The 22,919-nt window shown below is 41.5% G+C and overlaps 1 protein-coding gene across 1 annotated transcript in view; it reads right to left on the reverse strand.

Annotated features, from left to right (window-relative positions):
* CACNA1C (calcium voltage-gated channel subunit alpha1 C) overlaps positions 1 to 22,919 on the reverse strand; it is a 1,308,019-nt gene that overhangs the window by 362,322 nt on the left and 922,778 nt on the right. The window contains 2 exon segments of the mRNA XM_030214166.1: positions 121 to 147; positions 21,835 to 21,925. Coding sequence (XP_030070026.1) covers positions 121 to 147; positions 21,835 to 21,925 — 118 coding nt within the window.

Below are 22,919 nucleotides of genomic sequence, written 5' to 3' on the forward strand. Positions count from 1 at the left end.
TAGCAGACAATGGAAAAGGTGCCGGTACTCAGTACCCCCAAGTACCCCCTCAAAAAAAGCCCTGGGTATACTTAAATTAGGTTCAATAGCAAATATCTACTACAATATAGATCTACTCACCTAAATTTGGATTTTGAGATTCGGTGTCTGAAAGATAAGAATAAAACATGAAAATTAATCAGTCTTGCACTCCAGACATGGAAATAAGCAAGACAAATTATAAACATCTACCCCCAATTCTGTGGCATAGCATATTAATATTAATTGTGAACAAAATACCCTGGTATTTTACAGTTAAACCCAGTTACTATTAACTAGGTCTCACTGCATACAATGGAACCTGTGCTAACATAAGTTAGTGGTAAAATAACACTTGTTAATGGAAGACCATGTTGATAACTACACACCAAAGTCTTTTATATAGTGTTATAGCAATTCTTTCTTTTCATGTTGTATAATAATATCAAAAATAAAATACAGGTAAAAAGGAGACAGCAGAGATAAAGAAAAGCATGTAAGTCAGCATTATTTATGGAGAGGGGCTGGCTCCAGTTCAATCCTTGAGTTGGGTCTTCCATTCCATGGCTCTGCTCAACTAGAAATGCTATGGAAGCAGTGGTCACAGACCCCTAAGCAGGAAAGGAGTTGTGGTCATGCTTTAAACATGCTTCTTCAACATAGAGGATAGAGGTAGGGCTGAGTGCGATGATGGGGTGAATATGCCTGTTGCAATTCTGTAGACCAGCCATAGCAACTGGCACTTTACTGAGCACTCTTAGAATATATATATATATATTCTAAGAGTGCTCAGTAAAGTGCCAGTTGCTATGGCTGGTCTACAGAATTGCAACAGGCATATTCACCCCATCATCGCACTCAGCCCTACCTCTATCCTCTATGTTGCTATATATATATATAATTTGTTTACATATTAATAGCATAAAAAACAAAAAATAAGGAAAACTCTATAGACTATATTACATCATGGTTCCTGGTTGATACGTTTACACAACATTGGAACCAGACCAGTGTGTTACCCCAAGAATACTATAGTATACACATGCTTTAAGAGTGACATCAAGTGGTTGGCTTCAGGGTCTATCGTTGCAGGGTTCCAAAAGGCACCTTGGTGAAGACCATCAAGAGAGGTCTATGCAGAATGAATGTCAACATATACAATATAGGGAAAATTCCCAGGTGATACAAACAGGGGCAGCAGAACACTTTTTTATGGATGGGGGAAGCACACTAACCTTTACTGCTGTCTGCTAAACTCCCTATTTATTGATGCCATGCAAGGCAAAAAGTTGGCTGGGCAAAGCTCCTTGTGGTCTACTCAGTTCAAAAGAAGTTTCATAGCCCTGTTTCCAGCTGAGCTGGAAACCTAAAGAAGCAGGAAGAAACCACTGGGTGTATATTTTGTTTCTTACCCACTGAGAATTTTAGATAATGCGGGAGACATAAGTACTAAAAAATAAATAGAAACAGACAATGACAAGTGAAGAAAAAATGCAGAGGACCAGCAAACTGAACAGTATTTAAATTATTTAAGAAACAGACAATACGGGTGTTGTATTTATCATGAGATAAGCACAGCTATGTTTGAAGACACTCTTGTCATTCATTTTTCCTACTCATGGGCATCTGTCGCCATCACATTTTTGCAGCCACCATCATGGAGTTTAATGTAATGTAAATTACATAGAAAAACAAATGCAGATGAAGACCACGTAGCCTATCCAGTCTGTCCATCCATGTCATCTACTATCCCTTCCCCTTATAATTCACCTTTTCTATCGCAGACAGTACAAAGCAAATTAAAGATAATAAAAGCATTATAAATCAAATACTAAATTAAAAATAAAACCTCTCCCCCTTCCCCCTGATATGAATCTAACCTGAATAATCAGTGCCAGGGCCATGTTTGAATATGTGGATCAGTCATTCACTGCTAGCATCTGCATAGCTAATGTGAGGAGGCAGGAAACTACAAGGTCCAGAATGCACTGCAGCAGGAAGGGAATCAGAGTCAGGGGAAGGACTCTAGGCAGGAGAGTGAGAAGCCAGGACTTGATTGGGAAATTGAACCAGGTGTGAGAGGTTTTCAGGCAGCTTTATTAAGACAATTGTTATGTTTGAGTTGAAGAAGAAATATTTGAGTTAAAGAAGAAATAAGCCATGAAGATTATGTTAAATGGCAACTAATAAAAACCTTTGGTAATAAAAAGTCTGGTGTTGGTGAACATTTGTTAAAGGAGAAGAGGAGGCAGAGAACTCCCCTGTGTTTGAGGCGGAGTCCTGGTGAATTACCAAGAAGTGTAGAGCCCAGCGGTGACTGGGTGTGAAGGAAGTTAAGCAGGATCAGCCCTGGCTGGGTCCTGGAAGGGTGACCAGCTCACACTAACCACACAAGACAAATACATAAGTATTGCCATACTGGGAAAGACCAAAGGTCCATCAAGCCCAGCATCCTGTTTCCAACAGTGGCCAATCCAGGTCACAAACATCTGGCAAGATCCCAAAAAAGTACAAAACATTTTATACTGCTTATCCAGGAAATAGTGGATTTTCCCCAAGTCCATTTAATAATGGTCTATGGACTTTTGCTTCAGGAAGCCGTCCAAACCTTTTTAAAACTTCACTAAGCTAACCGCCTTTACCACATTCTCTGGCAATGAATTCCAGAGTTTAATTACACGTTGAGTGAAGAAAACATTTCTCCGATTCGTTTTAAATTTACTACATTGTAGCTTCATTGCATGCCCCCTAGTCCTAGTATTTTTGGAAAGCGTAAACAGACGATTCACATCTACCCGTTCAACTCCACTCATTATTTTATAGACCTCTATCATATCTCCCCTCAGCCGAGCTGAAGAGCCCTAGCCACTTTAGCCTTTCCTCATAGGGAAGTCGTCCCATCCCCTTTAACATTTTCGTCGCCTTTCTCTGCACCTTTTCTAATTCCAGTATATCTTTTTTGAGATGCGGCGATAGAACTGCCTTTTGTGTGGTCTAAGAGCTGCACGGGAATGGGGTTAGCAGGAATCCCGCAGTTCCCACAGGGATCCCATGGGAATCCTCTCCAGGTCCGCGGGACTCCCGCAGGGATGGATGCAGGTCCTATGAGGTTCCTGCAGGAATGGACACAGGTCCTGTGGGGTTTCTGTGGAAGTGTAGTGCCAGGCCAGCCTACCTATCCTTTCCTATCGTCAAAGGGTTACGTGCATCCGAAACATCCCTGCAGACCTCTCCTTCAGATAGACAAGGGCAGAGATCAGAAGCATAGCCAGGTTTTGATGTCAGGGGGAGCAGACCTTTTTAAAATAGGTGCCAGTGTGAGGCTGCAGGCTCAATTTGCATAGGTGCTATTTCATTCAAAATCCATTTGAGGGAGCAGCTGCTCCCTTTGCACCCTACCTAGCTATGCCTCTGGTGGACATGACTGCAGCAGAATAGTTTATTGTAAATTCTTGCACTATCGTTTGTCTGCTGTAACTCTAATTTTGATTTCAGAGAAGGTAGTGACTAAGCTGTAGCTGATATTTACAAAAATGGTAAAAGTATTCAAATTGTTAATAACTTATAGGGGCCACCACTTGCATGATGGTTTCTCAGCAGACTATTAATGGGGTGGTTTGCCAAGACTTCTCCAGTCATCTTTACCCCCTGACTAATGCTGGGTACTCATTTATCAACCAAAGGGGGATGGACGGCTGAGTTGGGCAGAGTTCAGCTCCTTGACAGAATTGCAGTATGGAATTTTAACTCAAGTTGTGGACGTGGAGGGGCATAATCGAAAGGGGCGCCCAAGTTTTCCTCCGGATGTCCTCGCAGGGCATCCCGGCAAAGGGGCGGGGAAACCCATATTATCGAAACAAGATGGGCGTCCATCTTTCGTTTTGATAATATGGTCGGGGACGCCCAAATCGCGAAATTTAGGTCGACCTTAGAGATGGTCGTCCTTAGAGATGGTCATCCCCGATTTTTGGCCATAATGGAAACCAAGGACGCTCATCTCAGAAACGACGAAATCCAAGCCATTTGGTTGTGGAAGGAGCCTGCATTCGTAGTGCACTGGTCCCCCTGACATGCCAGGACACCAACCAGGCACCCTAGGGGGCACTGCAGTGGACTTCACAAATTGCTCCCAGGTGCATAGCTTCCATGTCTATGGCCGTCCAAATCTAGATATGGCAAAATTTAAGGATTTGGACGTCCCTGACAGTATTCCAACTTCCATAAACTGCTGAAGACCCATCTCTTTGACAAGACATACCACAGAGACCAAAACATGTGAAATCCCCACATATATCTAATAATGTTAAGAATGCCTTACATTATATCATTATCATGGTTTCCATTACCATGCAACCCAAAATACTTCTGTAACACTAAATGTCAATTCTCCTTTCATATCCACTATCCATGATATATTGTAAGCCACATTGAGCCTGCAAAGATGTGGGATAATGTGGGATACAAATGCAATAAATAAAATAAATAAATAAAATTTTCGAAATGAAAGACGGACGTTCATCTTGTTTCGAAAATATGGGTTTCACCACTCCTGGATTGGGACGTTTTGCAAGGACTTCCAAATCAAAACTTGGATGTCCCTTTCAAAAATGTCCCTCTATATCTGCACTTTATGGTTCTAAATCTAATATTAAATGAAGGCCTCTGTGGTGACAACAAAGTGCAATCAGAGGCAGACTGAAGAGCAAAAGTGCAGTTACGTTATGAGCAAGGAATATTCCTTTCTTGGCCTTTTGGCAGACTGAATGCTATTGTATGTAGGGGTTTAAGGTCCTTTCATCCAACCCCAGCGGGAACACAATGATGAAATGGTCATAATTAAAGCAGAAAAGTAAAACCTGGTGCTATAAACCATTGTTATTGTGTTGGAAAGAGGGTTATTATTCAGTCTTGATCAGGAGTTCCTGAATGAGACTACTTAATAGGTTTTGTACACAGGAAGGCATTCTGATGCAGTACTCTAAGGGGAGCTTGCTTTCTTTCAGTTGCAGTCTTTCTTTTGTTACATTTGTACCCCACACTTTCCCACTCATAGCAGGTTCAATGTGGCTTACATATTATATACAGGTACTTATTTGTACCTAGGGCAATGGAGGGTTATGTGACTTGCCCAGAGTCACAAGGAGCTGCCTGTGCCTGCAGTGGGAATCAAACCCAGTTCCCCAGGACCAAAGTCCACCACGCTAACCACTAGGCCACTCCTCCACTCCAGGTTTGCTTCAGGTTTACATATTAGTTTAGTTTGGTAAGATTTTTAAGTAGAAAAATGTATTTTAGAATCCAGTTTGAATGATGTGACTGCAGTAGCCTCAAGTAGAATATAATTGTTATATAATGATGAAGACCCACAAATGAAAGTATCCTTCTCTCCTAGCACTGTGATCATGGATGATGTACTACCTAGCGCCTTGATATTCACTCCCAGTCCTTGAGGGACACCAACAGATCAGGTTTTCAGGATCGCTCTAATCAATAGGCATGAGAGAGATCTGTATACAATGTAGATAGTAGGCATGCAGATTTCCTTTATGAATATTCATTAGAGATATCCTGAAAACCTGACATACTGGCGGCCCTCAAAGACTGAAAGTGAACAACAAGGTACTAGTGCATAGAACAGGATCCACTTAACTTCTTAAAAATCTGAAAACCAACAGTGCAAATTTAAGAAATTGTAATGAATGAGAAAGGTACCCCATCCAGGACATACTGAAGCAACACCTGTTCTTATGTTACCTAGTTCATGAAGCTATAGTAAAACAAGTTATATTTCAATTCCAGTATTCAAGACCAAATTATTTGGGAACAGGTGCTTTGAGCCTTAATAGCAATGGTGCCCAAATATAATCTTCAATAAAGTTATTCAGCATGTTTTATGTTGGCTAATTCCTTCATCTTCTTTTGACCATGAGGCATGGCTAGCAGGAAAAAGCAGGTGATAGCACACTTGTATAAGTCTCTGGTGAGACCTCATTTAGAATACTGTGTACAATTCTGGAGACCACACCTTCAAAAAGATTCACCCTAGGTGTTGTACAGCTTGACATAAAACAACTTGGAAATGGCAAATTGAATCCTACTAAGAGAAGTAACATGGAACAGTATCAGAAATATATATTTCCTTGCTATCCATACCAGATCAATCCAGAACGAACGGGTTATGTCTATCCACCAGCGGGAGGAGACAGAGAAAAAATAGTTCCAAGTACTTCACCCCCTAAGGGTATCATGTAGCCTGGAATGTTCAGTATTTTTCTCTGTCTCCTAGCAGATGGTTGATTGATCATGCAGCTCCTCGGTGCTTGTTTGGCAGCTCCTGACCCGGTGGTTTCCAGATGTCAGTTGAGCAGGAGGTTTTGGCTTGTGTCTTTGCTCATTTGTACAATGCCTTACTGAGCATGGTTGACACACGGTGGTTCTGGGTCCCTCACCTCCTAGAATGGGTAACACCTGGAAGTGATGGGTCCCTCCCCCCTCCAGCTGCACTCATGCCTGATGGAGCAACTTTGGGAATGTTATGAGGCTGAAGTTTAATATCAACTTCAAAACGTCTGTGTCACAGTCTTCAGAACAAGAAGTAATACAGCTTAACTTATTTACTATGCCAGCTGAGGTAACCTGGTCTTTATTTTCGTGATTTTTTTCTTGTAAAATGGGCTTCCGCTGCTTTAAGGAGACTGTAGTAATATAAACTGTTGCTGTTCAGTGGAAGGCTGCCTCAGTTAGTCTCAGCTTTCACAGGTTTTTGAGGGGAATGACATTTCAAAAGAGCCGTTCTCCTTTTCCCGCCAGCAGCTACCTCTCAATCTTCAGTCAAAACACAAACAGGGAAAACCTCTATGTCGGGAAGACCACACAGGAAAGAGCAGAGGCTAATCAAGGGACGATTGTAGGTGGGAGACCTCAGCGAGTGACTTGCGATCAGCCTAATTGCATTATATTCCTTTGGTTTGACAACTGCTAAAAGGCAACAAATTATTCATGTGACCCCTGATGTAGGCGATACACTGAAACACGGACCGTGTTGGGTCCCTTTACATTTGTATCAATAAAGTGTTTCTCCATAACATCTCCAGTGGTGGAATCCTCCTTTGATCAGCCTCTACTCTTTCCTGTTTGACCTCCCAACCTTCACCATTTCCACATTTCCAGGCCTGTCTGTCTTCCCCCTTCCGTTGAGGTGCTGGATTATTTCTGTTTTTTAAATTTCTGCTGTGATTATTTTCAGTTTAAGCCTAACTCCTTGCTCCATAAAAATTCTTAAAAACCCATGGCATTCTGTAGCAGTGTGGTTTTGTTAAGATGCCGACAGCAGCACTGGTCCCGTGTCTTCCCGCACCTTTTATTTTGCATTTTTATACGGCTCTATGGCTGCTATCCTCCCTTCGGTATTTACTGCGCTGACTGTGAAAAATTGCAGGAAGACCTTAAGAATTTGGAAGACTTGGCATCCACATGGCAGATGAAATTTAATGTGGACAAATACTAAGTGATGCACACTGGGAAGAGTAATCCAAATCATAGTTACCTGATGCTAGGGTCAACCTTGGGAGTCAGCACCCAAGGAAAAGATCTAGTGTCATTGTAGACTATACACTAAAATATTCTTCCCAATGTGTGGCGGCAGCCAGAAAATCAAACAAGATGCTAGAAATTATTAGGAAAGGGATGTCAAATAAGACCGAGAATACTATTATGCATCTGTATTGCTGCATGGTGCACCCTCATCTTGATTATTGCATTCCAATACTGGTCACCACATCTCAAAAAAGATATAGTGGAATTAGAAAAGGTTCAAAGAAGAGCAACCAAAATGATAAAGGGGATGGAACTCCTCTCATAAGAGGAAAAGCTAAAGAGGTTAGGCCTTTTCAGCTTGGAAAAGAGACGGCTGAGTGGAGATATGATTGAGGGCTACAAAATCTTGCGTGGTATAGAACAGGTAAAATGAATTGATTTTTTTTATTCTTTCAAACAGTACAGAGACTAGGGGACACTCAATGAAGTTCATGAAAATACTTTTAAAACAAGTAGGTGGGAATAGTTTTACACTCAACAAATAGTTAAGCTCTGGAACTTGTCGGATGATGTGGTAACAGCGGTTAGCGTATCTGGATTTAAAAATTTGTATTTTTACAAATTCCTGGGGGAAAAGTCCATAGTCTGTTATTGAGATAGACATGGGGGAAGCCATTGCTTGCCCTGGGATTGGTAGCATGGAATGTTGCCACTATTTGGGTTTCTGCTAGGTACTTGTGACCTGGATTGGCCACTGTTGAAAACAGGATACTGGGCTAGATAAACCAATGATCTGAACTAATACAGCTATTCTTATATTCTTATAAAGACAGGATGAAACAACCACAAAGGTTGCTGCAGAAGTGAAGACAATGAGGCAAATGTGATCATCAAATAACCTTTATAAGTCATGTATTCCATTCTCTAGTGATGCAAATGCATATATGGATTAATTCAAGAAACTGACCATATGTTAGGTGACAAAAATTTGGGTGCTAAGCACCAATTCTATACCAGCAATTACATGCAAAATTGCCATTATAGAATACTAGCGTATGTCATTTATTTGTTTTTAAAATCTATAAACCACGGTATCTTGCAATTCTAGGCAGTGAACATAAGAACGTACAAAATAAAATAGTGCAAACTTCTCATTAAAAATATTTAAAAATAAAAATCAAAAACATTAAGACAATACAATTTCAGCAGACAAAACAATACAATTTTAGCAGGCAAAACAAATACGACTACAGTCATCCAGGAAAGAATGAAATTAAGCATATCTATATATATAGCAGCATAGCAATACAATCGCTAGATGTGTCATTTTTCTCACAAAGCATCATAATTAAACAGGAACTCCCAAGCTATGGACCAAAGATCTGAACAATATCCAGCTTATTTTCGAAGGAGATCGACGCCCATTTTCCAACACAAATCAGGAGATGGCCGGCGATCTCCTGAAGCCGGCCAAATCGGTATAATCGAAAGCCGATTTTGACCGGTGCCAACTGCTTTCCGTCATGGAGCCGGCCAAACTTCAAGGCAGGGTGCAGAAGGCGGGATGGGGTGGGACGGAGCGGGGCGGGGGCATGGATACGAGATGGCCGGCTTCGCCTGATAATGGAAAAAATATGGCCGGCTCTGATGAGCATTTCGCCGGCTGCACTTGGTCCATTTATTTTTAGGACCAAGTCTCAAAAAAGTGCCCTAATTGATCAGATGACCACCGGAGGGAAACAGGGATGACCTCCCCTTACTCCCCCAGTGGTCACCAATCCCCTCCCACCCAAAAATAAAATTAAAAAAACATATTTTGCCAGCCTGTATGCCAGCCTGAAATGTCATACCCAGCTCCCTGACAGCAGTATGCAGGTCCCTGGAGCAGTATTTTGTGGGTGCAATGCACTTCAGGCAGGTGGACCCAGGCCCATCCCCCCTCTACCTGTTACACTTGTGGTGGTAAATGGGAGCCCTCCAAAAGCCCCCAAAACCCACTGTACCCACATCTAGGTGCCCCCCTTCATCCCTAAGGGCTATGTTAGTGGTGTAGAGTTGTGGGGAGAGGGTTTTGGGGGGGGGGGATTTGGGGGACTCAGTACACAAGGTAAGTGAGGTATGCACCTGGGAGCAATTTTTGAAGTCCACTGCAGTGCCCCCTAGGGTGCCCGGTTGGTGTCCTAGCATGTGAGGGGAAACAGTGCACTACAAATGTTGGCTCCTCCCACAACCAAAGGGCTTGTATGTCGCCGGATTTGAGATGGCCGGGCCCGGTTTCCATTGTGGCCGAAAACCGAAGCCGGCCATCTCTAAACCCGGCGATCTCAACATTTGACCTAAATGTTGAGATTTAGCCAGCCCCAACCGTATTATCGAAAGAAAAGATGGCCGGCCATCTTTTTCGATAATACGGTTGGCTTCGCCCCTTTGCGGAGCCGGCCCCGAAGATGGCCGGCCATATAGATGGCTGGCGCCGTTCGATTATGCCCCTCCACGTTATAATTCCAGCCTGTATTTAAATTCAGTGATGAACATAAAATAATGGACATATATCTTGGGTGGCAGTGCATGCACCATTCTCAAACAATGTTCTTATTTGTAGGGTTTTCATATTCTATATCCATTTTTGGTTTAGCCAATAAACTTAACACTGTCTTGAAATCAATGGAAGGAAATGCTGCTAGTTCTGCACAGCTCTGCAATGGCTTCACAAGTTCACCCTGAACATACTATAATGTCCTTTGGCTTGCACGGGTACAAACTGTTGCCAGAAGATAGGTGAGAGATACTGAAACTGTCCGCCTCCACACTGAAGCTGCCTGTCTAAGAGGTGTAAAGAGACAGCACAGTCTTATGACACCTGCAAGGTATAAAGCTTTTTCCAGTATCCTATGGAATGTAAGGATGTCATGGTTTAAATGAGAATGAACAGCAACAACATTTGTTCTTAATGATAACCTGACAGACAGCTATTGTCATCCCAGGCAGTTTTATTCTAAAATCAGACAACCAGAGAGCAATCATCATGGCTTCTTTTGACACTTGCTGGAGACAAGGGAACAAAATCATCATTCATTCTGGAGTTTAGACATTCAGAGAAGATGGCTCCGAGTGGGCCCCTATTCTAGATTTTGTTCTGCAGGGAAATATTTAAAAGTTACTGCAGGTTGCTCTGACTTGAATAGCCAAGGTCAAACTAGTCTAGCTTTAAAACTGTAGGGCCTCCCACATGGTAACCTGCTAGTCTTAGGCTACCACTGACGGGGACAATATGGAAATACTTAGGAAAACTCTCTGGACCTCAAAACAACTAAACATGTTAGTATTTTTGTTTTGTAAATTTCTGAACTTGATCTTTGCTTTCTGTTCCTGGATGGACAGGACAAATTGTTTGACAAAGATTAACATCGTGTATTGAAAGAAGACACAGGTTGTAGAAGTAGAAATCAGTCAAATCTACAGGTTATCATTTCTTTTACCATGCATCCAGGTTTTCAGTGCAGTAGATATACATGTATTCTTTCTGGGGGGGAGGGGAGTTATTAATGTGTGCTACCGTTATGATGTTTTGTCTTATTGTTAACCCCAATTATTAATAACTAGGGGCCCAATATTCAGCTGGTGACAGGCAGCGGTTTTGCTGTCCACTGCTGAATATCTGAGTTTTTTGAAACTGCTAGAAAGTTAACTGGTTAAGCCGATATTCAGCGTTAACCGGTTAATTATTAGTAGTTAAAGACAGGCCTGCTATTTATGTGGCCTATTTTAACCACTGAATATAGCTGGTTAAGTGGTGAAGATCCACTCCTAACCCAGCTATGTCGCGTGATATAGTTGGTTAGTGACTAGCTGCTAACTGTGGATGTTTAGTGTGGGATAACCAGTTATCTCCCATGGAGTATCCACGGTTAGGCACCGATGTGCTATTTAACTGGTCAGCGGCCGTGTCTGGATGGTTAAATACCTTTGAATATCAGCGGGTAGGTCTCATTGAATAAAATAAGTCCTATGCTACAACGTCAGAAATTAGTGGTAAAATAACATATGTCAACAGCAGCCCACATTGATAACTAAGTTCCCTAACTCATGCTACTTTAGCACAGGTTCCATTTTATCTAACGAGACCTAGTTACTAATAACCTCGACCGGCCACTTTTGGAGTTCTTAATTCGTTATTGTTTTATTGTATAATTATACTTTGTGAACCGTTCTGATTTGCCTTGCAATGAGTTACAGTATAGTAAAAATAATAAACGATAAACGATAAACCTGGGTTAACAATAAAATATTTCATCTTAACAGCAGCCCATATTGATAACTTCTCCCTTAAAGTCTTAGGGACGCTGGGGATTACTGTGTCCTTCCCTGAATTCCATCCAGGAACATTGTGACCCTTATTGTCACAATGTTTCACCTTTTTTTTGTTTTTACAAAGTACAAAATCAGCCTTTATAATTTAGTAGGTTAGAAGTTACAGATATACATAGGAAAATACTTTTCATTAGTTTTTGGACTTTTTGCCAAGTTTCATACATTTTTTTCAGTTCATTTCAAACATTTTTATAAGTAAAAAATGATAATGAACATAATAATTTTTTAATGTTTATTAGATATTTATTATACCACCTTTTTGTTATGACAACCAAAGCGGTTTACATAATTAATAATGAGAGAAACATGAGAAAGGAACCATAATCATGGATAGGAAAGCAAACACAGAAGGATCAGGGTAGGAAAATAATGGAGAGGTTGTTCCCACACATCCAGATACTCAATGTATCAATGAACCCTAGAAAGCCTAAGAGAAGAGGTGAATCTCTAACATATTCAGAGAGGAGTGAAATAGGCAGAGCATTCCATAGAGCAGAAGCAGTAATGAGGAAGGCTGATTGTGGGACTGGTTATGCATTAATTCACAGTTTAGTGCACATTAAATCAATTTTGCATGCTCTTTTTTTTTGTACCTTAAATTATTAAACCAAATGAATGCACATCTCAACTTTATGCTCACAGTTAACAATGAGAGGTAGTTATCAAGATGTGGTAAAAATCAGACTTTTACTGCATCTTAATTTACTAAGGATATCACCAGTCAGTGGTAGCACAGATTACTGACTCCTATGGTACAAAAATAATGCCACTTGTGATCAACTGCTAGGGGTCACTGGTGCCAATTTGATCCTGCTGCCAGAAGAGGCAAAAGTGAGTGGGGATTGCTTCTGCCTCCAACCCACCAGATACAAGGGAGAACCTAAGGGAGGGTGGGGATGCTTTGGCTATATTTGGGTGGGAGTCTTTAGAGTGGAGGGAAATGTTTTGGGGCTTAACTTTGGGGTGGGAGAGTCTTCATGCAGGGGGAAGAGTGAGGAGGCATCTCTTTATTGCAAGCACTGGGCCCTTTAAGAAGCAATCTGGGAACATCATCTAAGTATGCAGTTGCTTAGTTGCCATGGGGATCAAAGTATGTGATCTACAAGGCACTAGAAGGTATCTGGAGCTCCATCTAGGCCGAACGGGAGCTCTGTGAACTGGAACAAACCCTGGGGTGTTGAAAAGGCTTTCTTCTCCTTGGTGGCTGGGGTAAGAGGTACCTGCCAATATCCCATGGTCAGATCCAGGGTCAAAATGAATCAGGCCCTTCCCAGCTACTTAATGAGTTCATCCACCCTTGGCAATGGATAGGCCTCTAGCATGGACACAGCATTCACCTTCCAGAAATCAATGCAAAACCAAATACTCCCATCTGGTTTTGGTACCAGAACAATGGGAGATAACTCCCAGTTCTAGCATTTTAACATTTTCTTTCACCACTGCTTGCTGCCAGGTTTCTGGGATTAGATAGGGACACTGCCAGACTACCACTCCTGGTTCAGTGAAAATATCCTGGGTTGCAAGGTGAGTCCAACTCTGGCCTTTTGGAAAACAACATCTTCATTCTGGCGTACCAACTGCTCCAGGTCAGCCTTCCATGAATCAGAGAGCTGGTCGCCAAATGAGTCTATCAGGACCTCCGGTCTAAAATTGTGTCTTTGAACTAGGGCAGCTGTCATATGGACCCACTTCTCCAACAAGCTGACATAGAAAACCTTCACCTTGTCCCTCTTGTCAGGTTGTGCCACCCTAAAGACCTTGCCATTAGTATAACAGTTTACTTTTGGAAGAGGGTAAAAGGATTAGGACTGTATCCCCTGGCCGCTTTCTAGTTGTAGGCTGAGGCTTGACCCACTTGAGCCTTCTCAAGGCAAAGCTTGGCAACCTCATTGGCTTTCTTTAGCCTCATCTGCATGGTGAGCACATATCTTCAATAGGTCCAGAGCCCCAGAGGTCAAGGATCAGGCTTCCTTGGGCAGGACAAGCTCAAGATCCCACTTTTTACACCACATGCGATACAGCAAGTGAGGTTTGAGGGTGGGCCTGCACAATAACACAACTGGACAAAGGTATAAAAATGAAAGTGTTTTTTAACAGAAACTTGAGACCTGTTTTGTCACAGGGCCAAGAACAAAAGATGAAAAGTGTCTTAGTTCAGAACACAGTCTTAACCAGGGCCTGTGGCTGGCAGGGCCCAAAACACAGTCTGTGGCTATTGATTGCCATGCTCCAAACCATAGGAGCCAACTTTTCAAAATTACTGGGGGTGCTAAGCCCATTGGAAATAACCCCTCCTTGGACACATACAAGGACTTTTCTCAATATTGGGGGTGCTCAATCACTCACAGCACCCAAGAGTCGGCTCCAATGCTCCATACACAGCCTGTAAGTTCTTCTCTCTCTCTCTCTCTCTCTGTTTCCAGGTCTGGCTCCAGAACAGGGCTTACAAGTCTCAAATCCAAAAGCTGGCTTACCTCAGCCAGGTCACAGTCACTAAACATTTGGTTGTAAAGGCATATGCTGGGGCTTCCTTCCCTGGGCCTCCTTAACCTCACTGGCCCTGCCTTTTATACTTCCTGGTTCCGTCTCCACCCCTCCCATCTTACCTCCTTCCTGGGCGGGACTATTGGTTTTAAGGTGATTAGGGCTATCTGAGGCTCGGGGACTATTAACTGTGAGGGGCAGTGTTCTGTATAACTCCTCACAGGGCCCCAGTGAATTTATCAGGTACACAGTTTGACACTAAGAAAATGTCCTTTCTACTATGAGATTTTATGATTTTCTAAGTTCTTGACAATATGAACTCGTGAATTTTTATTTTATTAAGACTGCCTGGTACAGCCAGTTATTGTTCTTTGATTTGTTGCTTGAAAAGCTGATAACTATTTGTAGTCAATTATTTATATTTTATGACCTATTGTTTTATAATTATGTGCTGTTGGTTTTATTTATTTGCTCTTAATATTCTTAAAAATGTTTCCAGGTTTTTCTTTATTTAGATAAGCTATCCAATGTGGTATACAACTTAAAATCAACAAAGCAAAAGATCAGGATGCTGATTTTGGAGACCATTTCTGTATAAATAGGCTTTTAGTGATTGATTGGTACTTCTACCTTATCAGGGCTGGTGCAACATGGGAATCATGGTAGGCATGGAAAGGGAATGTGACATCTGGGAGCATCATAAACCTTGCACTGGCTTGCACTGGCCCTCTCTGCACATGTAGCTTGGCTCTTTAGGTTTAAATGACACAGTATAAGACTGAAGACTTGCACCAGAATTCCTTACTATACGGTGCAGCAGTGGAGATAGGGTGATGGTGGCCATAGCAGTACTTTGAGGGGGAAAGAAGGATGCAAATTTGTTTGCAGGGTGGTGTCAGAAATCTTTGTTCCATCGCTGGACCTTATCATTTTATGTATTAATTTATTGGGAATTGTTAATCACCTTATGAAGGGATTTACCCAAGGTGCTGTACAGCAGGTTCAGCTTGACATAAAAGTTTGTTATCGACAAGCACTGAAGAACAGAAGACCTTCACACAGGTCAGTATGAGCAGGCAAACAAAGCGAAGGTGACACCAAAGATGATGCAAAACACATCCAACGGACTCAAAGAGTTCACATCAGAAGCTTTATTCAAAGTACTAGTAAAAAAAGGCCTGTTTCGGTATGAAATGAAATGGGCGCTAGCAAGGTTATCCCTCTCTCCCTCCCTCACTCTCTCCCTCTGTCCCCTCCAAGTCCCACTTTCTTCCCTTCCGATTTCCAGGCCCTCCCTCCCTCTCTCTCTCTCTCCTTCCCTCTATCCCTCCCCCGAGTTCCAGTCCCCCCTCCTCTCTGTCTCACAGACACGTCCTTGCGATGCCTCCACCCGCGGCCCTCCCCTCCCCGACACTGGCCCCACCCATCCCCCTACGTGCACGTCGCCCCCTCCAAAATCGCCAACCCCCCTCTGCTACCCTCCCCTCCCCCCCTCTTACCAGGGTCCCGGCGGCAGCAGTGAAGAGCCTCGCAAGTCTGTTGCCTTCCCTTCTCTTCGCTCTCAGCTCTGACTCTGGTCCCACCCTCATTTCCTGTTTCCGCAAGGGCGGGACCAGAGTCAGAGCTGAGAGCAAAGAGAAGGGAAGGCAGCAGACTCACGAGGCTCTTCACTGCTGCCGCCGGGACCCCAGTAAGAGGGGGGGAGGGGAGGGTAGCAGAGGGGGGTTGGTCATTTTGGAGGGGGGGGGGATGTGCACGTAGGGACGTCTCTGCCTGCTCCCGCTGTTCTTCAACGTGCGTCTCTCACTGGGATCGTAACCCCCTGCTGACGTCAGGCAAGCATGGTTCTACTGCTGGCCAGTGACGTCAGCAGGTGGTTACGATTCCAGTGAGACACTTTAGAACGTTCACATAGCAAATTATTATATTAGATAATGGACTTGACGCGAATCGTGTTTTGGCCAAAGAGGCCTGCTTCAGGAGTCCCTGTGTGATGTAAATATATGGCTTCCCAGTGCTCTACAGGTTTTGAAGACAAAAACCTAATATCTGTGAATCAATAGCAGGAACATCCAAAGTTGCAGCGAATATACAGCAACAAAAGTAAAATGATCAAACATAAATACAATTAATGGAGTGAACTTGGAGATGGCAAATTGAATCTTAGAAATAGGAGTAAAATTATGTAATATTAGAAATATACATATTAAGATTATATACAGATCTGAATATACAGATTCAGTAAATGGAGCCCAAATTTAGGCATCAGAAAAAGTTTGCGTCCAGATCTATTCTAATAAGGGCTCTCTGGTGATGGCCAACCTATTCATGGAATCTCTCAAAGCCATCATAAAAGATAGTGCAATTTCAAACCCAAACTCTGGATCCATTATGTGCATGATAAGTTTATTATTTGGCCACATGGATGGGGAAACCCTCTGTGATTTTCTGAACCATCTGAATAGCGGCCACTCCAACATAAAGTTCCTCATGGAGATTAACAGATGTCTTCCCTTTCTGGATGTAATGGCCAAAAAGCAAACAGAAGAAAACCTGGGTAACACCATATAAAGGAAACCCAACTATACCAACCGTTATCTCCATGAGAAGTCCCCCTACCATCTGGCCATAAAAAGAAGCATTCTATGCACACTAATAAATATGGTACTAATAGTTTAAGGTCCAGGCAATCTTCAGGAAGAAAGAACCCCCTCCAGGACACTTTCTTAGTCAATGGCTACAGCAAAATGATCACTTCTCAGGCCCTAAAACTTCTGAGCAACACAACCCGCGAAAACAACATAGTCATAATTCTCCATGCAAAACAACTGGCCATATGATTAAATTTGATAACAAAAAGATAGCTCGCTGGTGGCTGAGAAGTATCAAAGAGGTGGTGGAGAGTAAGACACTCATGTAACCTCAGTTGAGACAAAGGATTAATCTTAAACAAAGCATGGCAACCACTCATTCAAAGGAAGTTTAGCACAAAAGGGGCCGGTGCCAAAGATCAATGTCTTTTTCTCCCCTTCTAAAATTTCAAGAATGTGACCAACATAATTTTCCTCCCTCCAATGAATTCCCACCAAAATTTAAACTTGTGACCAATGAATTATCTTGCCTGGTTCCACTTACACTAACAATCATGACACCAGTCACGGAAGCCTAATGTAATAATGTAAAGGGTGCTACAGTAGTCCAGCAATGATTTTATCTCAGGATTCATCACAGATGATAATTCTCAAAGCTGTTTTTGTGTGGAAAAGGAATGGTTTACCATGGCAATGGCTTGTTAGAAATTTGCTTAAAAAAATCCCCACGTAATCTGGAATAGAACAATCAGAAAGAAGGGATGAACAAAGCTTTCCTCATAAAAACAAGAAATATCCCAAACTAAAAGTCCAAATTTATTTCCAAAGCACCAACAATAAGTACAAAGGGACCTGACACAGTCTGTGTTTCGGCAGATACATAGCCTGGGTCAGGGGTCAATCCCTGGTCATGCAAAAACATTGAACAACTGTATACAAAGCTAAAGTACATAAAAGTAAGGCCAATAAAAACATTATGGACCCCTTTTACTAAGGCATGCTAGTGGATTTAGCATTCATTAATGATTAGCTCATGCTAAATGCTAAGATACCCATAGCAATATAATGGGCATTTTAGCATTTAGAGCACACTAATTTTTAGCGCATGCTAAATCCACTAGCGCATCTTAGTAAAAGGGACCCTAAATGACATCTCAATAAGTACATAAGATGAATCTAAAATGAATACTAATAAATAGACCACTATTAATAATGAAGCAAGGGGACTTAATATTTATTTATTTACACCCCACATCATTCAAAGTTATACTTAAGTTCAATATGGCTAACAATTGAAATTAAGCAGGCAATAATAAAGATACCACAATCATCTTACAATACAGTTAAGGGGTCTTTTACAAAGGTTTGCTAGCATTTTTAATGCATGCTGCTTTAATGTGCGCTAAACACTACAGATACCCATATATTCCTATGGGTGTTTCTAGCATTTAGAATGTCCTTATTTTTAGCGTGCGCTAAAAATGCTAGTGTGCCTTTGGAAATGGACCCCTCAATATTTGAAGTATAGACAAATAAGAGCAGATACAGCGTGCACTATAAATACATAATGTTGTTATTTGTGTAGACAGACAGAAAATATGTAATTAATATTTTAAAACACAACTGTCAAGAACAAAGATATGTAAGTGAAAAGCAGAATTATGCATACTGAATCATACACATACTAAAAATAATGTCAAACGGCTACTGTTAAAAACAACAACAGGGCTGTAAGTAGTATCTTTTTTTATAAAACTCTAATACAATATATAAATAGCATATATGCCTTGTAGCGCTATAGAAATGCTAAATAGTAGTAGTAGTAGTAATATATGAATCACGGAAGGAAAAATAAATCAATGAGAGACAGACAATGGAGTGGAGGAGTGGCCTAGTGATTAGAGTACTGGTCTTGAAATCCAGAGGTGGATGGTTCAAATACCCACTGCTGTTCCTTGTGATCTTGGGCAAGTCATTTAACCCTTCATTGCCTCAGGTACAAACTTAGATTGTGAGCCCTCCTGGGACAGAGACACATCCAGTGTACCTGAATGTAACTCACCTTGAGCTAAAGGTGTGAGCAAAATCCTAATAATAATAATGTAGATTCAGATTGTTAGTTCTTGTTTTTTGATGGGGGTATCTGTCAATCCTCAACACACAGACTCCCAATATACATTGTAATCAGTGTTACAGCACCGACCAGGACAGGATTTTTAAGCATATGTATTCACCTGTTAATCTCTCTGAATTATTGGAAATTTGTTTTCCTTCAGTACATTTATAATTTTTATGCAGTCACATAGGGGGTCTTTTACAAAGCATTGGTAAACCCAACGCGGGCTTACCGAACGCTAAATTGGGACTACCGCTGACCCAACATGGCCGCCAGCGGTAGTTCCGCCATGAGTGCATGCTATTTCCAGGGGAAAATTAAAACCCCTGGAAATGGTTTCCACAGCGGTAACTTGGTGGTAAAAACGGCCCTCACCACTAGCACAGGGCCTTTTCCCCCCGCAGCTTGGTAAAAGAACCCCATAGATACATAAGCTTTGGAGTAAAATATCTGTGCCCACATCCGTATATTGGCTGTCTCCTTCCTTTTTGTTTCTATGATACATTCATACATTGGATGTCTCTTATTGATTTATTTATCCTTCCATGTTTTATATATGCTATTTATAGAGTTTTATACAAAAAAACTACCTACAGCCCCATTGTTGTTTTTAACAGTAGCCGTTTGACAGTATTTTTAGTATGTGTATGATTCAGTATGCATTATTCCACTTTTGACGTATATATTTTTGTTCGTGACAGTTGTATTTTAAAGTATTAATTAGGTATTTTCTGTCTGTCTACAAAAATAATGGCAACATTATTTGATTATATGCATCTCTGACAATATATTACGTTCTCTTGCTTCATTATTAATAGTGATTTATTAGTACTAATTTTAGATTCATCTTATGTACTTACTGAGATGTCATTTAGGGGCCTTTTTACTAAGGCAAGCCTAGAAGTGGCCTGTGCTGGTGTAGGCGTGTGTTTTGGACGCACACAGGTCCATTTGCTCAGCTCACCTGGAAAAAAGTCTTTTTTTTTTTGCTGGAAAATGGACGTGCAGCAAAATTAAAATGAGCAAGTGTCCATTTTCGGGCTGAGACGTTACCGCAACCCATTGACTTAGTAGTAAGGTCTCATGTGCTAACTGGGCAGTAAGTGGCCAGCGTGCATAAACTGCCGATTACCACTGGGTAAGCGCCACGTGGTAGAAAATAGAAAATATTTTCTACCGCATGTTTTGGGCGCACAACAAAAATGGAATTACCACCCGGGGCACGTGGTAGCCAGGTGGTGGTGTCTATTTGATCCACATTGGACGCATGTGGGTGCCTACATGCCTTTGTAAAAGGGCTCTTTAATGTTTTTATTGGCCTTATTTTTATATACTTTATCTTTGTACAAAGTTTTTCAACGTTTGTCAGAATAGTTATGTTTTAGTGCATACCCTTGGGGCCATGTTTACTAAGCCGCGCAATAGGTGCGCTAGCATTTGTTAGTATGTGCTAAAAATTAGCAAGTGCTAACGCTAAAGACACCCATAGGAATATATGGGTTTTCTAGCATCAGTGCGCGTTAATCTTTAGCACGCTCTAAGGGGTCCTTTTACAAAGGTGCGCTGAAAATTGGCCTGTGTTAGTATAGTATATGCGTGCAGGTCCATTTTTCAGTGTGCCTGCACAAAAGGCCTTTTTTGGCCAAAAATGGACGTACAACAAAATAAAATTTGGCACATGTCCATTTTGGACCTGAGACCTTACTGCCACTCACTGACCTAGTGGTAAGGTCTCACATGTTAACCAGGTGGTAATTGTCTATGTGCGTACAATGCTGATTACCACTCGGTTAGCACTGCATGCCAGAAAATTTCTGCCGCACTTAGTGAACGTACGTAAAAAATGAAATTACCGCCTGGTCCACGTGGTAGCTGGGCGGTAGTTCAAACTGACACATGTATGCGCCTACGTGGGTTAGTAAAAGGGTCCCTAAAAATGCTAGCATATCTTAGTAAACAGGGCCCTTGGTCTGTTACCTTTTACAAATGCTTTTTGTGATGTGCATTTCTTTTAGGTATAATTCATTGTTTTATAAATGATTCAAATATGTTCATGTATTTATTATTTTTCATTGTGTTTGTCTTTACATGTGCAGAGAATGACCCGAGGCAGGCAGTCTATCTACCGAAACACAGACCATGTCAGGTCCCTTTGTACTTACTGTTGGTGCTTTGGAAATAAATTTGGATTTTTAACTTTGTGACTCTGGGCAAGTCACTTAACCCTCCATTGCCCCATGTAAGCCGCATTGAGCCTGCCATGAGTGGGAAAGCGCGGGATACAAATGTAACAAAAATAAAAATAAAATAAATATTTCTTGTTTTTGTATGGAAGGCTTTGTTCGTCCCTACTTTCTGATTGTTCTGTTGTTTGAAACTTTCCCTTACATTACTGGGATAATTTTTGAAGTTTTTGCCACATATAAATCCTGTTTTACATGCAGAGAAAGAAAATTTAGAAAATTGTATGTAACCTATGCACAGGCATTGCAGGGAGCATTGTTTGGATGGAGAAGAGGCAGTGTTGTGATGTATACATATATTTAATATGGGTGAGTTGTCTAATAAAACATTTACCCAGCGACAAAACTGAGACATCTAAAAATAATAATTTACCCAATTGATTACAGGTTAAGCAGATAAATCATCTTAATATTGACCCAACTAAATCTATAATTTTTCAATGGTACTGTCTAATATAATAAAGAGGATACTCACGCCAACCTTGCTCCACAGTTTTCTCCTTCAATATCACCACCACCTACATTGTCTGTATTCACAGATTCTGTCTCACTTGTAGGCATACTCACTACCAGAATGAAAGGGGAAAAAATAAATATGGTTAGTTGTAGTTCTCATCACTATACAGCACATCTGCTAGCAGTCAATGAAAATCAAGGAGAAGTTTAGTGAATAGGATTGGAATCGGAAATTTTTATTCGCTTGATTTGCTGAATTACCTATTATACAAGTATCACTACACTGCTTGTTAAATAACACAATATCAATAGAAAGCAATGTGAGATTTTCTCTTAGATGTACAACATACTAATTAAAAAAGCCACAAAAAGCTAATGTTCTAACCTGTAGAATTTTCCAGCAGGGAAGAAAGCAAATAAAATAATTATTCCTACCATGATATAATCTTTTTCCTGAAAACCAGCCCATAGATCCCTTTTAAATGCCAGTTTTCTATGAATTCCTAATTAATGCACTGCTTTGCCTGATCTTGTGTTACATCAACTCCTTATATTTTTTTCTTCACATGGATTACATGAGGTTCCTTTGGATTGAGCATTCTGAGTCCTTGGCTCTTGATGCATGATAGGTAGGCCACCCTTGTGTCAATAGATACCTCATTGTGGGGTCCTTTTACCAAGCTGTGGGGAAAAGGGCCCTCTGACAGTGCCGGGGGCTGTTTTTCCTGTGCGCCAGGGCTCTTTTTACTGCAGCAAGTAAAAAGCCCCCAAACATGGCCATGCGGTAAGAGAACTCTTACCATATGGCCATGTGGTGGGGAGCCCTTACCGCCACCCACTGAGGTGGCTATAAGGGCTCCTACGATAACTTGGTGGTAACTGGGCAGCATGCAGCAATGCCCAATTACTGCTGGGTTACCACTGCACAAGCCATTTCTGGGGGGGGGGGGGGGGGGTTCTTTTCTCCCAGAAATGGTGTGCACTTGGGGCAGAATTACCACCAGTAGCCAAGTTGGGTTGCGGTAGTCCTGATTTAGCGCTTTGTAAAAGACCCCCCTGTGTACAGTATTAGCACATATGATTCAGTCAGGCAAATTCTGGGAA

This window comes from Microcaecilia unicolor, chromosome 9 (assembly GCF_901765095.1).
Source record: "Microcaecilia unicolor chromosome 9, aMicUni1.1, whole genome shotgun sequence".
Classification (NCBI taxonomy): domain Eukaryota; kingdom Metazoa; phylum Chordata; class Amphibia; order Gymnophiona; family Siphonopidae; genus Microcaecilia; species Microcaecilia unicolor.